Source organism: Falco rusticolus, chromosome 14, assembly GCF_015220075.1.
Source record: "Falco rusticolus isolate bFalRus1 chromosome 14, bFalRus1.pri, whole genome shotgun sequence".
In the NCBI taxonomy this organism is placed as follows: domain Eukaryota; kingdom Metazoa; phylum Chordata; class Aves; order Falconiformes; family Falconidae; genus Falco; species Falco rusticolus.
Window position 1 is genome coordinate 20,961,818 of NC_051200.1, and position 20,368 is coordinate 20,982,185.

General features: G+C 45.9%; 2 protein-coding genes across 4 annotated transcripts in view; one reads left to right on the forward strand and one right to left on the reverse strand.

Moving 5' to 3' along the window:
- The first annotated feature begins 36 nt into the window (after window positions 1-36).
- On the forward strand, window positions 37-17,644 carry POF1B (POF1B actin binding protein). Of its 3 annotated transcripts, XM_037407824.1 has the most exons (15): window positions 37-540; window positions 5,857-5,895; window positions 6,354-6,455; window positions 8,153-8,359; window positions 9,636-9,763; window positions 10,788-10,815; window positions 11,813-11,887; window positions 12,716-12,808; window positions 13,705-13,818; window positions 13,988-14,140; window positions 14,244-14,354; window positions 14,978-15,106; window positions 15,365-15,438; window positions 15,722-15,836; window positions 17,304-17,644. In XM_037407824.1, exons 1-15 carry the CDS (start codon window positions 106-108, stop codon window positions 17,307-17,309), a joined length of 1,809 nt encoding a protein of 602 aa, XP_037263721.1. In that variant the 5' UTR covers window positions 37-105; the 3' UTR covers window positions 17,310-17,644. The 3 variants fall into 3 exon arrangements, with proteins under 3 accessions (XP_037263721.1, XP_037263720.1, XP_037263722.1); XM_037407823.1 differs by having other exon boundaries at window positions 15,722-17,644; XM_037407825.1 differs by having other exon boundaries at window positions 37-444; window positions 15,722-17,644.
- The window catches only part of ZNF711 (zinc finger protein 711), a 58,705-nt gene continuing 46,330 nt past the window's right edge, over window positions 7,994-20,368 (reverse strand). Inside the window, exons 13-17 of the transcript XR_005107446.1 lie at window positions 20,043-20,124; window positions 18,967-19,216; window positions 17,500-17,637; window positions 15,126-15,280; window positions 7,994-8,310 (exon numbers count right to left, since the gene is read on the reverse strand). The gene's annotated coding sequence lies outside the window, so the exon portion shown is untranslated. The remainder of the gene's footprint in view (window positions 8,311-15,125; window positions 15,281-17,499; window positions 17,638-18,966; window positions 19,217-20,042; window positions 20,125-20,368) is intronic.

Here is a 20,368-nt window from a genome sequence, read left to right on the forward strand (position 1 = left end):
GGCGCGGCTCTCCCGCAGGTACTAATCCCCGGCCTGCCCCAGCCGCCTTCTGTATTTGCCGCCCCGGAGCCGGCGGGCCGGAGCGCGGCGCGGCCCACGGCCGCCATGTACGGGGGCCAGCAGCAGCTGCAGCCCCTCGCGCCGCCCCCGCACCTGCAGCAGCAGCAGCACCACTACTACCGCCGCCAGCAGCATTACAGCACGCTCCCCGCCGCCCGGCGGCCCCTGCCCTGCCCGGAGCCGCTGCCCCGGCCCCTGCCCTGCCGGGAGCCCCCGCCCTGCCCGGAGCCGCCGCCGCCGCCGCGCCCCCCGCCGTGCCGGGAGCCGCCGCCCTGCCCCGAGCCGCCGCGGCCCCTGCCGTGCTTCGAGCCCGCGCCCCAGCAGCCGCAGGACAGCAGCCCGGCGTGCGACCGGGTGCGGACCTACGGCCCCGGCTGCCGGCGGGTGAGCGCCGCGTCCTGCTCCTCCCGGGCGGCCTCGCCGCTGGAGTGCGCGCACGGCTACCAGCAAGTCGGCTCCGGCTGCGACCCGCTGCAACAGGTACGGCGGCCGCCGCCGGGTCTCCGGCCCCGCCGCCCGCCCCGGGCTGCGCCGCCGTGCCCCGCTGCCGCCCGGGCTGGGGCGGCGTCGAAGCCGAAGGCCGCCCCGGGCTCGAGGCGGCTGCGGGGCTGCCCGGTGGGGAGCGGGGTCGGGGCGGGACGGGGGGGGCCGCGGGCCGCCCTGCCTGTGCCCGGGGTGTGCTTTGAAAAAGTGGTTTTACCTCAGGCTGAGCGGAGGGGACACGGTCGTGGCCCTGGCGGACTTTGAAAACACGCGGCCCGGCCACAAAACCCCTCTCGGGGGGAGGGGGGGACGGGGACGATGGCTGTGCCGCCCCGGCGGGGGAGCGCGGGCTGCGGCGGGGAGGGCCGGACCGCGCCGCCCTGAGGGGCCCGGCCGCGGGGCTTCGCCTCGGGCGGCCTCTGTACCCCAAAGGCGCCGTTTAATTAATCCGTTAATGGCGGGTGGGCTGTGGGCCTGCGGGGCCGCAGCGGCGGGAGCGGGGCAGGCGGCTGAGGGGCGCCCGCGGCCCGGCCGGGTCTTGGCGCCTAAGGAGCCCCCTGTGACCCACTGCCCTTCAGGCGGGTTCTCCTTTGGACTTCCCCTTCCCGTTTAATTTTGAGCGGATCGGTCAGGCCCGTGTCAGTTTCCTGTTGGCAAGTCCTGGATTTTGTTTTAAATCGATATCGGCCACCCGCGCCGTGCTGCGGCGGCTTTGCCTCGGGGGTGGGCCCGGGTGCGCGCCCGCTGGGGCGGCGGTGCCGGCGGCAGCCGCGGCGGGAAGGGCTCCGCGGTGTGCTCGGCACGTTGTGTGCGTCTTCAGGGAATGGCTTGAATAAGTTAATGGAATTTTAACAATGTGTGATTGATATCTTGGCTAAATCTTAAAACTAGGAACCAGTGGCTTAAGAACAGCTTCGACTAAAAAGGAGAAAAGGAGATGAGAATTTATTCTTATCCATTTTTTTCTCTTATACCTCAGGCTGTCATTAGTAGAAGTGGCACTGGTATGCTGTACTCGATACCATAATGTATGTTTGTTTCAGTTGAACCCCTGTTTAATTTTCTTTCCTGCGGTATAAACATACTTATCTCTGAAAAAGAATAGGAATTAAGATCAATGTGAAATCTGATTTCCTTTTAAAGCCATATTTGCATAGTTTAAGGGCTGCCTTCTGCAGGATGGCTTCTGCTAAATTCTGGAAAGTGAGCGGCTTCGCTAACAGCTTTACGTGGCTTGGGTCTGACAGACTCATTCCCGCTGTATCAAAGCTGTTAATCCCTCTCCCGAAAGACGTAGGGCAGGAGTGTAAACACGGGTCTCACCTTCCAGATAAGTGATCTGCTCAGCTAGCTTAGATGATAGTCTGAATGGAGTTCAATTAATTAAATATTCATTAGAATAAATACTGCAGTCTCAGGCTTCCTCTACTTAGATAAGCTTGTGAACAATTTGATTACAGGCTCAAATGTTGTCTCTGCTCTATGAAGTATGTTTAATTCCAACTTCTGTTTTAGTCACTGAATCCATTAAGTCGTGCTGATGAAAAATAATTTCTTGCTGAAGCGTTTTGCTGGATTAAAGACAAAAGAGGGTGTAGTTCAAATCAGGCTTTGTGTGGACTGCAGTTTTAATGGTGGAGAGGGAAGGTGCTTAATACAGATTATTAGGACATGATTAAAGAAGAAGAGTAACAGGGAAGTCAGCTGGGAGTAGACAGAAGTTGCGTACTTGGTGCTGAATGGAGTTGTGAGGAGGAAGTGCTGGGAAGAGTGTAGGAAGCTTTCAAAGAGGTGATTCAGTTGTCCTTTGTGCAGATCGTGTATAGCTGCATGAACTGAATAACGTAGTGATACCTAACTCACACAGATGTTTTAATTTAACATTAGAATTTTCAGTTAATGGCAGCCTGGAGGTGTAGTGTAAGCTTCTTACTGTTGATAAGGCAAGGGCTGTCTTTGAGCAATATGTAATGAACTTCTGCAGAGCTTTTGTAGATAAGTGATAAAAAATGTCTGCATCACTGTTGATACACTTACTATTTAGTCACGTGGTTGGTGTGTTCCATTGTATTTATGCACATTTTTAATAAGCTAGAAGGAAGGTAAATTCAAAACTAGCGTGTGCAAATAGCACACATGGTGGTCTGTTTTGTGGTTCAGGATTCTGTCTTTTTATCCTTGATGTGGAAGCCAAATGCTGCTCCCAGAAATGGCAAGTTTTGTCTGGAGTAATTCACGGCAAATTTTGCTCTTGTCTGCTTGATCTAAATGAAGAATGTTTGGAATACATTCTCTTCCAGGACAGCTTACATGTATGAATGCTTTCACCACGGTCATGAAAAAATAATATAGGAAAAGGCACACACGAGATGCCTGCTGTCAGTGCAGGAGGCAAAATCCTGAAAGCCTTTGTAGGCGTTGTCTACCCATTGTGAGAAATTTTGTAAGACCTTTTCAAGGGCTGGTGCTGTGAAGCGCTAAAGACTTTCACCTCCCACTGCGAGAATGGTATAGTATCAACCAGCTTGTCAGATTGGTCTGTATTGTTTGAAACAACCTCCAAATGTAGCTTGCCATTTCTGCATTTCAGCTGCCAAACGTAATTCATAAATCGGGATTAGCTGACTTGGATCGCTCGTAATTTACAAGACAATACCTTACAGGTAAAAGGTTTTGACAGAGATTAAATTCTCACCTTAATCGATGGTTTGGCTGAAGATGAGGGAAACCTGTTGAAATAAAAGTTAGTATACTGATTGTTTTTGCATAAAATTTACATGCAATAACTGGATAAACCTATCAAATGCTTATTTTAGAATTTAAAGATCTTGAAGACTAGCAAAAATCATTATGGAAGTGTTAGCGTATACCTTTCGAAATGATCCTATAAACAGACCCAGAATGACTGCTGAGGCAGTTATAAATCCCAAACCCAGTTGCGCCACTGAAATCCACGGTAGCACTGGGCTCTCCCCTTTAAAACCCCACCCTCCCTTCTTTCAGTTACAAAATACTACATCTCCAGAGCACTGTAGGACATCAGAGAGTAGCCTGAGCTGTGCCCCTTGGAATGGTGGAAACCTGAAAATAGCTCGAGGTCATCTTCCATCACAGCGTACCCCCTGCAGCACACTTGCACAAGTGAAGGACGGGCCCCCGGGGCCTGGGGGGTGGCATCCCCTGTGCCCTGCCGGGAGCTGCCTGGGGGCAGTTCAGGCTGGTGCAGTCACCCGGTTTCTGGCTTCTCTGTTCCTTTCCTGTCCAGCCTGCTTGGCTGGTGTGGGAGGAAGCGCAGGCAAGCCCGTGTTTGTAAAGGAGCGAGGGAAATGTGTCTGCACCGGAGTTCTTTGGAAATGAAAGAGTTTGGGTATCTTAAATATAAGCATAATGTTATCCAAAAAAAAAGAAAAAGTTCTTAGGTTCTGTGTAGTATTCCACATATGATTAGACTGCCCTTTTTGAATATTACAAAAGTATATTTCAACTTAAAATGCTGCAGTCTTCTCACTTCTGAGTGTATTCCTCTGAGAACATGTAGGTAACTAGATAAAATAATTTTACATGTTATTGTCTCTGAACAAGTCAGTGTGAGTTACGTATTCCAAAGCCCTGTGGCAGCAGCATTTAGTTCCGCCAGGTTTGTTCCAACTTTTCAGTGCATTGAAAATGTAATTTCATGCAGAATGCTCGTCTCATTTTCATGTGCTGTACAATGGTTGTCAGCTCCGAATAGGAACAATTCCTGCTCTCCCATGGTGCTGGTATTGTAGCACCAGAGTGCTCCAGGACGGACAGGCTCGGTGCAAAGCTTGGAGCTGCCTCGTCTGGGTCAGAGGAGCGACTGGGAGTCAGGGGTACGCCTGCTGTGAAACTGGTGTGATGGAAGTGCCAGTGGGCATTCATTTTTGAAGTATTTTACTTCAAATTCTGTAGGTGTCAGAGTGATGTAGGAATTGGGCTGTACGTTGTAGACCTCCATATTGTCTCCTTTTGGTGTCAATATCCCAGTACAGAGTTTTCTGTTGGTGTCGGGGGGGTCCCTTCCTCGATGGGCCTACCTCAAGTACGCGGTATCTGGATGGAGGAGTAAGCAGCTTTCTAAGTTTTCTGCAGCAGTTACAATTTTGAGATTTCTTAATTACTATGATTGCTGCTCAAACAGTTTCTTTTCTACTTTGGTTTATCTTTCCTGGTGCTGTTATGATTCACTCTTGGGAGATAGGGAAAAACGCTTCAGGCTTCTACAGTTACGCAACAGTTCACAACTGGAAACCTGACCTGCTTCAGAGCCGCTCTCACCCAGCTAGGGATGTCTCCGAGACAACTGCAGTAATATAAACTTCCCAAGCACTGCCCATGGGTTAAAGGAAGAAATGTTTTATTATGAAAATGGAAGTTTGTACAGTGAGGAAGAATAAATAGTGTGCTGTAAACTAACAGATTGCCCAGTCCTTTGATAAGATTCAGTGGGAATTTTACTTGCTTGGATAAAGAACAAGATGTGGAGACTTCAAGCGATGTGTATGATTTGTTACAACTGGTGGTGGTCCACAGAATGGAAGTCAGTGTCCGCAGTAGTTTGTAGACAGTGCTGGGGAAAAAAATCTATTTGAAAATGAACAAGACTGCTGCCACTTGTGGATTTCTGTAGCTTAAAAAGGCCTATTTAAGTTTTCATTCAAGAATGTGCAGATTTTCCACATGGTCATCTTTGTTCTTAAGTGTCAATTTTGGAATTTTGTGACCACTTTTTGAAACAGTTGTCACTGCTGGGTGCAAACCTGCCGTGGTTTGTTGGCAGTTCCTCTGCCCTTTCATTTCAGTGTCTAAGCAAAATACAAGTTTTCTTCCCTTGGTGAAAGAAAAAGTCTTTAAGATGCACATCTATTTACAGCAGCTGACCTCGGTTTGTGACGTGAAAGACAGTGTCTGTGGAATAGGGACATGGGATCCTTGAAGACCTAGTCCAGTATGTCAGCTTGGATTTGTATCCTGTTCTGTCGGCACTTACAGAAAATAAGGACTTACTCCTTCAGACCCGCAAAGAGGTGACGGAGAAAAAACACTCTCAAAACTGAGAGTTGCAGGTTGTGTGCTGCCACGCTGTACGTGGGGCATCTCCTTCGGGGTGGGAAGGCCCTGGCTTTGCAACACTTCTGGGGGTTTCGGCCAGTGGATCTCAGGAAGTTTACAGCTGATGACCATATTCAGATTACTTTGGGAATCCATGTGAGCCTGAACTCTTGAGCATAAAAGGTTTTAGAGATTGAAGCACAGGAATCACTGAATCGTTGCTTATTTTCTTCCTTGCAGGGCACTGTTCGAAGGATTATTATTGAGAATCCTGATCAGGTAGGAGAACTGCTTAGTGCTGGTGTTCTGCTTGTGTAACTCTTCCTCCCTTACCCTGATTTGGTAAAAGTGCTCAGCTGTTTCCATCTGTGGATGCTGAATATTTTGAAGTCACGTGGCCCGTATCGCTGACGGTGAGAGATGAAATGATTAGGGATTGAAAATCCTATGGAATCGCCAGTCAGGCTTCCCACCTCTCAGCAGTTAAGTCTCTGTTAATATCCTTCAGTCGTACTGCTAGCACAGATTGATTTCTAACTGTTTGAGTCTAGATGGAAGCACAGTGGTTTGTTTCCAAACAGACACACACTCAAATGCACATATCTCAACAAATTATCTCGAAGTATATGTGTCTTCAAATTATAAAAATACCTTGTATTTTTTTAGGCAAAATTACACTGATTTTGAATTTGCTGCTTGACAACATTTATGAATGTTTTTATTAAAATGCTTTACAGGAGCCATTATCCCCATTTCTTAGAGGGGGCAACTTCTTTCCTGGAAATAATGTCATCTATGAAAAGACAATAAGAAAATATGAGCTATTAAATCCCCACCAAGTAAGTTGGTTGTTTATATTACCTACTGCAAAAGAAAATTGAGATGGTAGCAGAAAATTAATGTTTTTGGGGGGTGGGGCGGGACTATTGTCAACCTGAGAATTGCCTTGTTGAGGTACAGGGGACATTCTTAAAGTAATGAAAGTGTCTCTGTAAGGACAGCAGAAGTTGGAACATTTGCTACGTTTTTATTAAAAATGTATTTCAGACCAACAATGAAAATGGTTGTTGTATCGTAAGCACTGTCAGTCTGAATACTGAGTGATAATTAGTTTCTTGCAGTAGCTCCACAACAAAATTACCAATATAAATTTGTACAAAAACTGAATTGAAAAAAAAATTTTTTCCCTCATTCTTGAAAAAATACATTTGACAAAGTTGTCTGAAATTTCATCTTGGAATGGTGTTCTGTCTGAAATTTCATCTTGGAATGGTGTTCTGTCAATAACAAAAATACTATTCTTTTTTTATTGCTCTGAAACATGGTTTTCAACAGGAAAAAACCTGAAATGAAGGGTATTTCAGTCTGATTTCTCTTGTCTGGGTTTGGTTTTGTTTTTTAAAACTGAAGTTTTTGTGCTGTTCTGGATTTTAGATAAATCAGTTGTAATACCCGTTCTCTGGAGTGGAAAGGGGGGGGGCGGGGGGGAAAGTAGTAATAATGAATAATAGCTTTTTTCCCACAGATGGTGTAAAAAAAAACCCCAAACCCCACAATAAAAAAAAGTGTGGAATCTAGTCCTGGAAACCGTATTTCTATGTGCTCTGTTACCCAGGGTATATCTAGATTCAAGTCAAATCAGGAGTATAAGTTTTGACGAATTTGATTTTTACGCTGCACCGTGGGCTGGGGCCATGCAACTAGATTTCTTTCAGGTGAAATGAAAAAGTGTTGGAAGTGCACCCACTGTGCTGTGACTGCCAACGGGTGTGCAGCCCTTCCAAAACCTGCTGTAAAACCTCCTCGGATCTGTAGCATGTCAGCGTTGAAGGATTTGCATTTATATACTTTGAAGCAGAATATGTGATTTTTTGAAGTAAACTTGTAAAAGCCATGATCTAGACAAACAAGTTTGCTGAAATCAGTAATTTTCAGTGTTTTGACTGGAACACAGGTTAGTTTCTAGTTTATTGTTTTGGTCAGTGTATTGTAAACAGCACTTTTCTCAGATGAGGCAAAGACAGGTGTCCGTATGTACTGTACGCTCTGACTCTGGAATTGCTGAAAGCATTTACAGAGGAAATGCCTTGAGCCATTTCCCATGCAAGTTTTTTTCTGAAACGATGAAAACACAGTAAGTAGTTCAACTGGTGCTCCTTTTTAATCTCTAAAATACTTCATGAAACAAGAGACACATGATTTAAGTTAAATACTGGAGGTTCCCGTTGCTTTGAGTATGTTGGGAGTAACAACATACTGAAATATACAACTCGGGAAAGGTGTCTCTTCTGTGCTTTTCATGTGCAGCTACTAAAATTTGAGGAGTTGGTGGATCATGACCTTAAAGTATGAAAGTGTGAGGCAAACTCACGTTCAATTAGGAAAAAAAGCAACTTTATTAGGATTATTAAAATATCTGAAACTGTCACCAGTCTTTCCAAGTAAAACCACATTTCATTCATTTATATATTCGTATTAAGCTTCTATCTCATCAAGATGTGTCTAGCAGCTTGAAAAAATCCATTCTTGTTTCTAGGAGAAGCAGTATCAGTTTTCCCACCAGTGTCAGATTCCCCAGGCAGCCGATCAGTGCCATGTGGCCCAGCACTCCGAGCAGTCCCAGGTCACTCACCAGTGCCAACAGACACAGACCAGCAGCCCTTGTGAAATAATTCCAGTCTCTGTGAGTGATGACTGCAGAGGAAACACAGTGAGGAGGGTAACAGTTCAAACCTGTGAACCGGTAAGAATGATTTTCTGAATGCTTTACTGTTCAGAGTATGAATAATACACAGGCACATAAATTTGCTATCTCCAATCTCAAAAGTTTTTGTTTAAACTCATAGTAATTAAGCACCATTGTAAAGTAAACAGTAGAGTTTGTCTGTTGCAGGCAACTTCTTGGTATACTGTGACTGCAGATGTTGTCTAGGACTGTCCAAGACTTTGTCACATGCTGTTAAGGAAACAAAAAAAAAAAAAAAAAAAAAAAGCTCTTTTAGATACTGTATCCTGTTTCTAGCTGGCACTGACCTGTGCTTAGGTGTACTGACTGATCGTCCTTCTCTTACCTTCTAAATGTGTTAAGCCATGCTGGTTTGTTTGTTTTCCTTGTCTGGGAGTGTTACCCCTTGACCGAGTCAGCTTTCATGTCAGTTGTCACACAACAAAGATCAGTAACGCAAGGCCTGTGCCTGTAGCTCTGGAGAGACGATATGTAACTTTATAAACTCTGCATACATCACTTCAGGATCGCTTCCTACCTAAACTCTTCAGTAAGGACTTCAAATGTATTTCAGTTTGGTGTAGAAGTGTTTGACACAGATTCACTGGAAGCACAAAACTGGCTTCCTTTGCCCTTCATTTTCCAGCAGCTTGCAAGTTCGGGAGTTTCTGAGGGGTGCAGGCAGCGTGCTGTCCGTGCGTGCTGTCGGTGCAGCTGGCAGCGTAGCCGGCCTTCCTGGGCATCCACACAGTGCGCAGGGAGCAGGGCAAAGACACTTGGTGACAGCAGCGTTAGACCTCTGCGGAATCTTCCCGAGCCAGATGCTCCCGTAAAGCAACTCGGGTACGCTCTGTTTGGGTCGTGGCTGAAATTCTTCTATTCACAAACGTAAACGTTTGAACTGGGGCAATACAAATACCATCTTTGCAGTGGGGAATCTTGAACCCAGCTGGTTTTATCTGGGTGCTGCCCACAGGCGTTTTATCCACCACAGCTATGGAAGCACGTCTGTTAATGAGATACCCAATTCTCAACGGTTTCCACGTTAGCATAATGGTGAAGATGCTGCAGGAGATACTACTTTGCATATTTCTTGTTGTAAAAGAAGTAATTTCTGTATAGTGTACTGAAAACCAGAAGACATGAAAGACTCAATACCAAGGAAAAGAAAAACAAATTGCAACTTAGTAAGAGCAAACAAAACCAAAACTATCATATTTGTAGCATTTTCATGTTCACCTTTCATCCCAAAGAAGGGAACTCAGTTGTGACCTTTTTGCATATCTTCTGCCAGGTGAACTGCTCTCAGGAAAATGGTGACCAGCTGGACTGCCGCTACTTCGGGGAGCTCCTTGCTGAACTGAACCGCAAAACCAACGACTTGTACAGTTGTTTACTACAGCATGTGGAAAAGATAGGAAGGTACTGGCATTCTGTCTGTTCTGTTGTTTTTGTATTCCAGAAATGCTAGCAGTGCACAGTTGAGAGGACAGTGCTGTCAGCAAGTTGTTTTTGTTTTCTTCCCTAACAACTAGAATTGACTGTATTTTACACATTGATCTAATCTGCTGAGTAACTCGGGGCATAAAATTGCAGTAAGCCAAGTAAATTCAAGTTGTTTAGACTGTACGCGCTAGAGTTACGTATCCCATGCCCGTCTGCACATAGAGCAAACAAGTACACTTACAGCATGCACTGATGTGTATTTAATGATAAATATACATAACCCAATATATAAATAACCCAAATATCCCAGACCCCCCAATGTTCCTTTGTTCTGTCACGGCGTTGTGTTATGTCATGTCCTGGATTAGGAGATGGCCACCGTAAGGCATAAAGCTCAGTATTTACACACAAATTAACGTTAAGTGTGTATTCTGCAGAGCCCTACGGACTGTCTTTGAAAAGAAATGCAGATTCACAGCAGCCAGTAATCTGAGTCTTCACAATGTCATTGCCCTTCCCTCCCAACCACCGTTCCCTCACGCTTTCCCCCTCACTGCCAGGCTCCTTTGGTGCTTTCTGAGGTTACTGAAATAGGAAAATGGTCCCACAGCAGGGGAAAAGTGGAATTTAAGCATCACAAAAACCTGATGCTGCCAAGTAAACACTTCGGGCATGTCAATACATTGCAGCATAGTTCTGGGTAAACCATTACCCAGCCTATTAAGAATGTAATTGGGTTAACCAAACATAATGGGGTTAACTGCCCAAAGAAATGGAGATGGTTAGCCTGTGTTAACTGTACTGCTCTTAGTGTTCCGGTCTCCTCGGAGATTTCTACACGGAGTTGTATTTAATAGTGCATGTTGCCTGGCACCTTAAAAGGAAGGTAACAGCTCGTAACCTGATCATCTTCTTATAGTTGCGAATGTGGGTATGAATTGTTAAAAGTTCTCCCGGAGCTTTGTGTTAACTGGTTCCCTGGATTTTGTCTGTTTTACAGGAACAATGACATCGAGTTTACGTGTCAGGTAAGCATCAGGTGTGCTCTGAGCAAGCCATTCCCTAACATGCAGTGTTAATGTGGCTCTTCATGCAAATTAACCAACCCAGTTTAAATTAAGGATGTTGTTCTTTGTTAGTTAAAGGTTCCTGCTTGTTAATAACATTCGGAGACTGAAACCTACTGCTAGGCGTGTATTTGCAAATGTGGTAATACTGAAAGAAAACTTGAATCATTTGCATTATTCCAGTACGAGAGTCAGATTTTGGAAGTCTTTCCTGTTGTGCCTGTAATGGTTTCAGTATAAACCAACCACCACTACATGTATTTTCAGTACGCAGAGTGCTTTTCTCTGAAGGATCTTCCATGCTCTTGCCAATAAAGCTGCTGTTCAGGCACGTGTGCTGCCGTGTGCTCCCAAGAAGTGAAGCGTATTGCCTCTCGCAGAAAGGAGAGGAACCTAAGCTGAGAGAACAGACTGCCCAAGTCTCCAGAAAGCTCATTTTTGTGAATCAGGCCGTGACAGAATGATCAGCACCTCTGATCTTTAAAGGCATTGGGTGTATATGGCAGAAATACTTGTGTAGGATTAAACTACATGAAGCAATGCCACTTAATCACTGGCAGCATCTCCTGTGATGGGTTGGTCATCTCTTGTTTATTGACAGTCCGTTCACTGTTTAGAAACAGGAGGTTTGCTCCAGTCACCAAGTGCTGGGCGTTCTGTTTGAGCATCAGCTGTTATTTCGAGAGGATTGTTTTGAATACTGCTTTTAAAATAAATGTTAAACTTAATGATTTGAATATATGCCTCATGTATCACTTCATCTCAGTTTTTGTATGCCACATATATAAAGAGTTTGGAAATCTTCTGGATACACTTTGATCTATTTTCATTCTTACTTGCCTCGTACTAAACATGTTTCTCATAGTAGAACTGTGTAAATAATGAAGAAACCACATTATGATCTGCCAGACAAAACCCTTAATCAAGATGTCTCCCCTTTCCTCTCCTCTTTACTTAGACTGAAGATGTTGAAGATTTAATTCCCAAAGGACTGTCTGAGGCAACAAAGCAGCAGATTCGTTATCTCCTCCAGGTACGTGAGCGGGGTGGAGGGCGTGTGGTACAGTAACTCGAAACAGTAGAAGCTGGCTTACACGTACCAGGGCTTACATGCACACGACGTACTTCACTCCATATTCTGCTTACTCCTTTGTGTCCAGTGTAAGTGGTATGGAATCAAGACAGGTGGCCTCAAGTGGCATGTTGTGGCAGTTGGTTCCAGACTACTTGTGTATTCTAAACTGAGCTTTACAGGTGGTTTTTTGTGGTTTTGTTTTGCTGGAAATCATCTTGGCTTTAGGTTAGAGAACACAGAACTTCCACCTTTTTACTTGCATGTGTTGTCTATTACTACTTTAAAAGCTAAAGGCAAGCCGTAGGTGATTGATGGAATGCTGAACGGGGTATCAGTTGCCAGCTACACATAATGCTTCTAACTTGGTGGCTCTCGCCTTTTGCAAATGTTCTGGTTAAAAACCTGTGACACAGCGCAGAGTTCTGAGGTGTGCTTAGGATGTTCGGTACCAAACCCTAATAACCGTTCCTGGTGTGGTTCCACTGCTGCTTCTGGTCTTGTGCTTTAGCTCCCTCACCTCAGCCTGCCTTCTCAGCCGCCAGCCACATGGGTTTGGCTGTAAGACAGCAACGGAAGGTTCGGATAATGGTTGTTTATTTAGTTCCTTCCTAGCGCTGTATGTTCTCAGCAGTGGGATCTGTGGAAAAGTGCACCTCTTTACGAAGTGCTTTGAAGACAGCTGATTGGAATTGGCCCCTGCCTTTACAAAACATGAAAACCAGTGCTGTAGCTTGAATCTCACTGTCTAGTTACTCAGGAGTATTCATTTTCATTTTTTCCTCTTAGATGAGAGTGACATCAGATAAATCTTTGAGACTTGTGCTTTCCACTTTCAAAAATCTACGTGAAGAGCTTCGCCACTTGCAGGATGACTTGGGGGTAAGCCGTATTTTTCAGTTCTTTTGGCCTTGTCTGTTTTTTACCTGTCAGTAGGAAAGCTGTTGGGATAAAATTTAAATTGTGAAGTCCAGGCTTCAGTTGCTTTAGTGAGAGTGACTAGTTTATTAATGGACTTGCAGGACGCATACAGTGGGTGAGGTTTGTTTGTGATTTGCTGAAGCCTAAAAACCCAAGTGCTTGCAAAGGAAGGACCCTGCCGAGTGAGATTCGATTCAGGCTCTGAACTGGTACATACTGTGCCCTGTGCGGATGTATGGACTGGGGTTCTGCTTTCCACCTGCACAAGGAGCGTACACCAGGCGCCTGTTGACTAGTGCTGGTCCAGGAATCGGGAGCCCTTGGTTCCATTCACTCCTGCCAGTTGTATTTCCCGCTCCACAGGAAGCCTGTTGTCAGCAGTTAACAACTCCAGTGTTCTCCCAGGGTCCAGGCATCCCCGTTTGGAAGCTGGAGCTCTGTGGCTACTGCTGCGGACTGCAGCTAATTACCGCTGGGAAAGCAGAAACATCGTCCACAGCAGCCCCAGTACCGGGCACCGCTGGATACTCCACAGCATGCTCTTGCAAAATGCAACATTTGGGGGGGGGAGGGAGGTTTAACTGCTGCCTTTAACACAGAACAAGGAGCCTGTGCAGTGCAGTGGTCTTAGCTTTGGAGTTTTTGTTGGGTTCTCGTTAGTAACTATGAGTAATTTTGTCTACAATACTACAGCGACAGGCAACTGTATGCTATGTAGTTAAAACCCCTACGTTTCAAGAAAATTGTGTATTTTCTCTGTTATAAAACATCACTTACTAGTTAGTATGATGCATTGTGAAAATGGGAAATTTACTGAAAAATTGCAGCTATTGACCTTAAACGCTTCTGTCTTACAGAAGTTAGAAACTGACAGTGTCTTACTTAAGAAGGATTTGGCTTTTAAAGATTCTCAAGTGAAAGAATATGAAACTATGTTGGCTTCGTTGAGAGAGAATAATCGTCAGCAACAGGTAAATCTAAAAACGTGTTTTCAGTGTAATTAGTGTTGGCCGAAAAGTACAGTATGCTGAGTTTTGAGTATTCCAAGTAACTGCTGCCTGGCACACGTTTGTGTACGTGTGTGATCCTGCTGCTTCCCCAAGGATCACCGTGCATTCATTCCACTCCCCTGCTTTCCAGCAGGGACTGCGGGACAGCACTGCAAGATGTCGCTCTCTGGAAGAGCAGCTCCTCTCCCTTCGGCTCAGTGAGGGAGAGAAGGACTGTCAGCTGAAGGAACTGGAGTACTGCAAGCGTGCCTTGGAGCAGGAGATCCAGAGCCTCCGGCTGCAGGTAACGGGCTCGCTCACCCCGTGTTCGGCAGCGGCTGCGCACAGATACGGATGCATTAATGTATGGGAGTTCCCTATGAAAACTGTCTTTCCGTTTTCTGTAGACCTGCTCTAGCCCAACACTGCAGACCACCACAGACGAACTCTCCAGCCGTTACGTGGAGATGATCAATAACTTGAGAGAGGATAAAGATCGTGAGATCCGCAGCCTGAGGGTGAGTTGTTTAACTTGGCACGTGTGTGTTCTTCACCTCGCGTGACTGCGCCTAAGCAGATGCTTTTTTAACTAAGGAACACAAAAGATCTGCCCTATGTACTTGTGTGTCTTTTGGTTCTATAGACACTAATGATGGCTTAGAAACCCTTATGGTAGAACATAAAACTGTGATTTAAAAAAAAATACAGTTCCTTGGATGTACAAATTAGGGATTAATCGGCTCATAAGGGGATATTTTGTGTGTCTTGCTGAAGAAAGAAACCAGCCAGAAGACACCCAACAGAAAACAAAAATAAATCTCAGTCAAAATTGTATGTAGGAAATCTCATTTAAATCATTGTAGTTAATTTTACCACCCTGGAAGCCAGTTCAACTTGTTCAGTCTTGTACCGGCTTTACTGAGTTTTAGAACTATTAAATTGATATTGGGCAGAATTTAGTCCAGTTGGCACTTTCTGAATTTACTGTGCAGCTCAACTTTGTTATTTGAAAATCACTGCATTTTACTGCTCATGATTTTAATGAAAAAAACCCCAAACCACAAAACATCGAGAGACAAACTGAAAGGTCACCGGCAGGGAGCCCCAAACACCTAACTGTTCCTCACCGTACGTTTGACAGGCTCAGTTATGCCAATTCCAGCAAGACATATCAAGGAGAGAAGGAAATAACAGTGACTTGCAAATAAGGCTGCAGGAACTGACATCGATGTTGGAAGAGAAAGATGCTTTTATTAAGCAACAGCAAGAGGTAAAATAACACAACTTACTTCTACTTAAGCTTCCAGTTAGGCTGTAGGTGGGCGCTTCCTGGGAATTCGTTTGTACGCTCCCGGCTCAGGAATCGGGGTTAGGATTTTCTGTAACTGAACGCTGTTCCTCGGCCAGCCTTTTGGAAGGACAGACTTCTTTTTGAGAAGAATTTCTGCAAATACATTGTTGTGACCTTAGTGAACTAATCCTTCAGAAAACATTATTTCATTTGAATGTTTACTTTTGGTTTTCTCAGGACCTCTTCAGATTGAAGCATGAGAAATTATCCGGCAGTCAGTCCCCCGGTGTAACAACCATCATCACTAAGAAGTAATGTAGTTATTCGCCTTTCTTAAAAATACATCCTTTTGTTTTTCTATCGCGTATCCTCTATGAGGCAAGTTATTCCTGCAGGTATCTTAATGCTGCCTCTTCAACTTGAAGGGGAACAGTCGCGGTAGTATTGGATCCTCCCGGGACAGGAAAACCTAAGGTGGCCGTTTCCGTGGCTGTGTTACCTGCTCGGTTACTAGTGGAAGTCTGGGGGGATTAATGACTGCAAGTTCACGATTTGGCTACACGTTTGCAACTCTCTTCAATATCTTTAATACAGGTACAGGAATCAGTATCCTATCCTGGGTCTCCTGTCTGATGACTACAAGGTTACATCGCCTGTCAATAAATCACAAACTGTTGTGATCGAGAGGACTGGAGAGATATGGAAACACGTAAGTTTACCTTAGAGACTGTTCAGTCTCTGAAACTCCAGAGTATTTGATTTAACTTCAAAGAAAGTATTAGCCAAAATTTTCATTAAGAGAAAGCCACAGGGTTAATTTAACCTGGTTGCAGAAAGCAAAGTGACTGATCATAGCCAAGGAACTGTACTGCCAGGCGGCAGTAATTGTTGGGTGGAGTGTAAATAAAATACCCTTTCCTGGTTTTCTCTGACACATGACGACCTTAACAAAAGCAGTGGCATGGCTCTAGCGGCAGGCTCCGCCCTCGCACGGGGCCTCTTTGGGCGTCCCAGGCCTGGGGACCTGCCTAGGTGTGTAGGAACTTCTTCCGTGTAGTGCTCCCGGCTGAGGGAGGGCAGTATTCCTGCTCTGAGTCACGAGCAGCAGGGACTCCGGCCTAGTGCTGGAACAGGTTAAGCACCACATCCCCGAAACCTGCGCTCAGACAGGGCAGAGTGACCCAGGGAAGGCAGAGGAGTGGTGACTTTAAAGAGCGAGTCAAAATAAAAATAGGAAACGGGCCTGCAGAAGGTATTTATGTTACAGGGCACGAGGTAATGGAAGGTGAAACCCCTGGCACGTTCTACAAAGGAATGTTACCTAGAGCAGGAGTAAGAAAAGAAAAGGCAGAGAGGTCACTGCCAAACTGGAGGTTTTTTTTGTGACTGATCTCTAAAATACTCATCCGGTTATATTGCAACCCAGCAAAATGTCAAGGAATTAAACATTAATAAAGAAATCACAAAAAAAAAAGGTCAGGCCCCCTCCCTCCTAGCTTACTTGAGAAGTCAGTCATACTTTGCATTATAAAAAAATGGCAAAGATGAGCGTACGCTGCATTTGAAGAGATCAGTATTATTAAATGAATGAAAGTGTGTGATCTCTGTTTCCCAAGGTCTCTGTCAATCACTAGTGCAAGTCTCAGCTGAAACAAAATTACTTTGCTGTCAGACAAACTCGAGAAGTGCCAATTTCACCTTTACTCCAAGGCTCACAAGTACTTTTTCTGTGTTTCTGGACTGTCAGCCAGCTCCTTCCGCCTGCAGTCATCGCTGAAGAGCGTGGTAAAGGGCTGAGCACAGCAACTAGATGGAAGTACTTGAATGTTCCTTTTAACAAAAACTTGTATTATTTAGGTATCTGGTAACTTCCCAGGTACAGAAAAAGCTATTGTCCTTGGGGGCGTTTGCTGGAGAGACCGAATCTCTGACACCAAACCCTTTAGGGCTGAACGACCCAGCTTTGGCCTTGCCAGTACCAGCTGCTGGCAGCGCCGACACACTGAGCGTTTGTTAAGGAGGAAATGCTCCCTGGCCACTGAAGACACTTGAAAAGCTAGCTGGTTAGAGAACCCAAGTATGTAGCTCGGCTAGAGACGCTTTATATACCAGGTAGTTTTGTTTTAGAAGAAACCACACCAGCTTCTGTATCTAACGAGCTGCTGCTTTCTTTCAGGAATGAAAGAAGTCTCAGAGCCATCGGAGCTGCCCAAAGGATTCACAACAGTAAAATTGCTTTACTTTCTGCTATTTTGCATCCAAAAAAGGTTCAGTCTGACAGTGAGAAAGGCTGGGGAACATCCTACAGACACGGAAGCACAAAGATGATGGAAAAGAGTCACATCCCCATCATAAAGGACTCTGTTACTCACGTCCATCCTCGGCCACTACCATCTGTGTACTTCTCCGCGCACTCACTTTCTCTCAGAGGAGTGGTGTGCCCCGCTGTCGTGGACTTCAGTTTTTCTCAGCATGACTAACTTCTGTTCTTCAGCCAGCCCTGGAGCGATCTAAGAGGCAAAAATGACGCTGCCTGAAACCTTTTCTGCTCTGTACTAGTAGCTGTCGTCTTCTGCCCTGTCTCCTGGCGCTGACGAGCGAGGACGGCCCAGGTCAGCCCCACACGTACCGAGCGGCTGGTTTCAGTAGGTGCGAGCTTGCCCCTTGCCTAGCGCTGCCTGGCGCAGAGGAAGCAAACCCCGACACAGCCTTCCCGGGGAGCTTTAGTCGCTTCCCTCGCGCCTGCCCGGGTGGGAAGCTGCAAGCCAGAGGCAAACACGGCTGGCATGCAGCTCCTCAGGCTCGGCGACTGAATTGGCACGTACCAGTTCCCCAGTGCAGTCAAACGGCTGGGCAAATGCTCTTTAAAGAATGTTACTGGCCTCCGAGTTAGTATGCTTTCAGCTGAGCCTCTGTAAGCCCCGAAACCAGCCATAAGTATTTATGTGCTGTGCTTGAGAATTTCAAGAACCTGGTATATTTTTATATTAAAAAAAACTTAGTCTAGTCTTTGAGTTAACACTATTGGAGCAACCTGCCCTTTCCAATTTCTGCTCCTTGCAGGACTACAAAAACGATCTGAAAATGATTTTGTATTAATAATGGAGTAGTTGCTTGAGCAACACAGTGCAGAGAATCAACAGGGAAACTTCAAACTATGCAATCAAAAGGTGCTAAGCTCTATCATGGGGTTCTTGCTTTGCTTCTGGAGACATGTATTTCTATTCACAAGTAACATATACGCAGACAACCTTTAGTGGTGAAAGAATGCTGTAGGCTACGTGTAACCATGAAATAAACTTTCCAATGTAACATTCTGAACCGCATCTGTACTGGAAACATCTCGTGTCTATGCCCAGCTGGCGGGCAGTGTGCTAGGTGCTGTGATACTGCCTCTGCTTCCTCCAGGTGATCCTTACAGGTGACAGGAGAGCGCTGGTCCTTCCGGCTGCCACCCGCGCTCGGGTGTCCACGTGTAAGTGGGAGAAGGAGCCGAGCACAGACCCTGCTCATTGCGCTGCGAGGGCCCTTGAGGGCCTGCACCAGCAAATGACATCACTTTAGCCTGGCTCTATAGAAAGAGGTTCTAATAAGTTGAAAATTACTAAATTTTTAAAACAAACCACTCCCTTCTGTATAGCATTTAGATAAAGGGTGTATTCTACCCCAGTTAATTTTAGTTACAGTGTCATTGGAAGACTCTTCAACTTCAGTGACCTAAACGTTAAACAAGACACAGAAGGGGGAGAACACCGCGTCTGCTGAATGCCATCCCACCGCTCGCCGTGCCCAGCTGTGCAGTCACCCCCACTGAGGGAGACAGAGTAATTCTGACTTACTGTGGTCTTTGCCGTGATCTCAGCTGGGCGCGTTACTCCAATGGCTCAGGAGAAGCTACGAGCAGCAGAAACACGAGTTATTAATGGGCGCGCTGGGCACTCCTGGATAGCGCATTCACCAGCCAGGGCTTCCTTAACGCTCTGTGGCTGAAGGTGACGTGGCGCTGCCGGCCGGAGCGTGCCGTGCGGCTCTGAGCGGAGCCCCGGGGCCTGGGGTGCAGTGTCACAGCGCACATACAGCTGGCGTCATCTGAAATGTGAAAACATCGTGATTTGCCCCCACACCTGAAGGGCAACATGTGCTATTTAAAAAAGCCTGCTTTGCCAATCAGAACAGGAGAGACAGCGCTGTGCCGTACCAAACATCGGCTTCGCTGCTGCTCCTTCGGGTATCGTAAGACTTTTGTACGCTGTAAATGCTGCGGAGCTGACAGTGCTCGTACCACATTTTACTCAGATAACACACAGCAACAGACACTTGTCAGAAGGCCAGATCAGACTAGCAGATGAAGCATAATGGCCCTTTGGGGCTGGTTTTGTTTTCCAACCAGATTTACTTAAAAAAGCAGACCACTTTTTTGTTACAGAAGTGCATGTTAGCTGCTGTAGTCTCAGCTATTGCCTCTTTCCTGTTGAACTGAAACCGACTTACCTAACCTCATTTGTGCTGGAGTTTACAGAAACACATTTTTCTCATTTACTCATCTCTGTAAATGCTAGTTAACACCCCAATTATAAACAGGTCAGAAAAAACAAAGACAGCATTTACTTAATGTATTCACAACACCACAGATACCGCCCGCCCACCCGGACTGTGCGTCTTTACCTGCGGTGCTATGAATGAAGCCCTCGCGGCCTGAACGGCGCAGGGGTCCTTGTTCTTACACTGAAGAGGAGCACGCTCTGCTCTGGTTTCTATCACTGACGTTCCCACACAACTCTTGCAATACGCAGCTGTGTCCCTGCCTCAGCTGTAAAACAAAAGCCGAGCAGAGCCCTGGCTCGGAGGTGACCGACCGCTCTAGCGTCCTGCCTGAAGAGGTGACACAGGCTTTGCATCAAGCCAGGGAACTTACCTCGACCCTGAGAGAGCTCTGCCGGCCTTCCTCCGTAGTTTCTTTCGCAATTTCATTACCTTTAATTGTGGGCATCTGAAACCTGAAGAAACAAAAACACAGATGATGATCAAGACATGAATCACTTTTAACTGCTCCTGGCTTTTAGTTCTTAGTCATTCAAGTAAAAACCAGTAAACAAATCTGACATTTCAGAGCAAGCCTTCCACAGGTTTGTGAAACTCGCGGCTTGCTCAAGCCACCACGATGCGTCTGCACATCACAGGCAGCAGCAGGTGAGGAGAAACCCAGACACAGCCCAGGTGGTCCCCGGCAGCGAGCAGCAT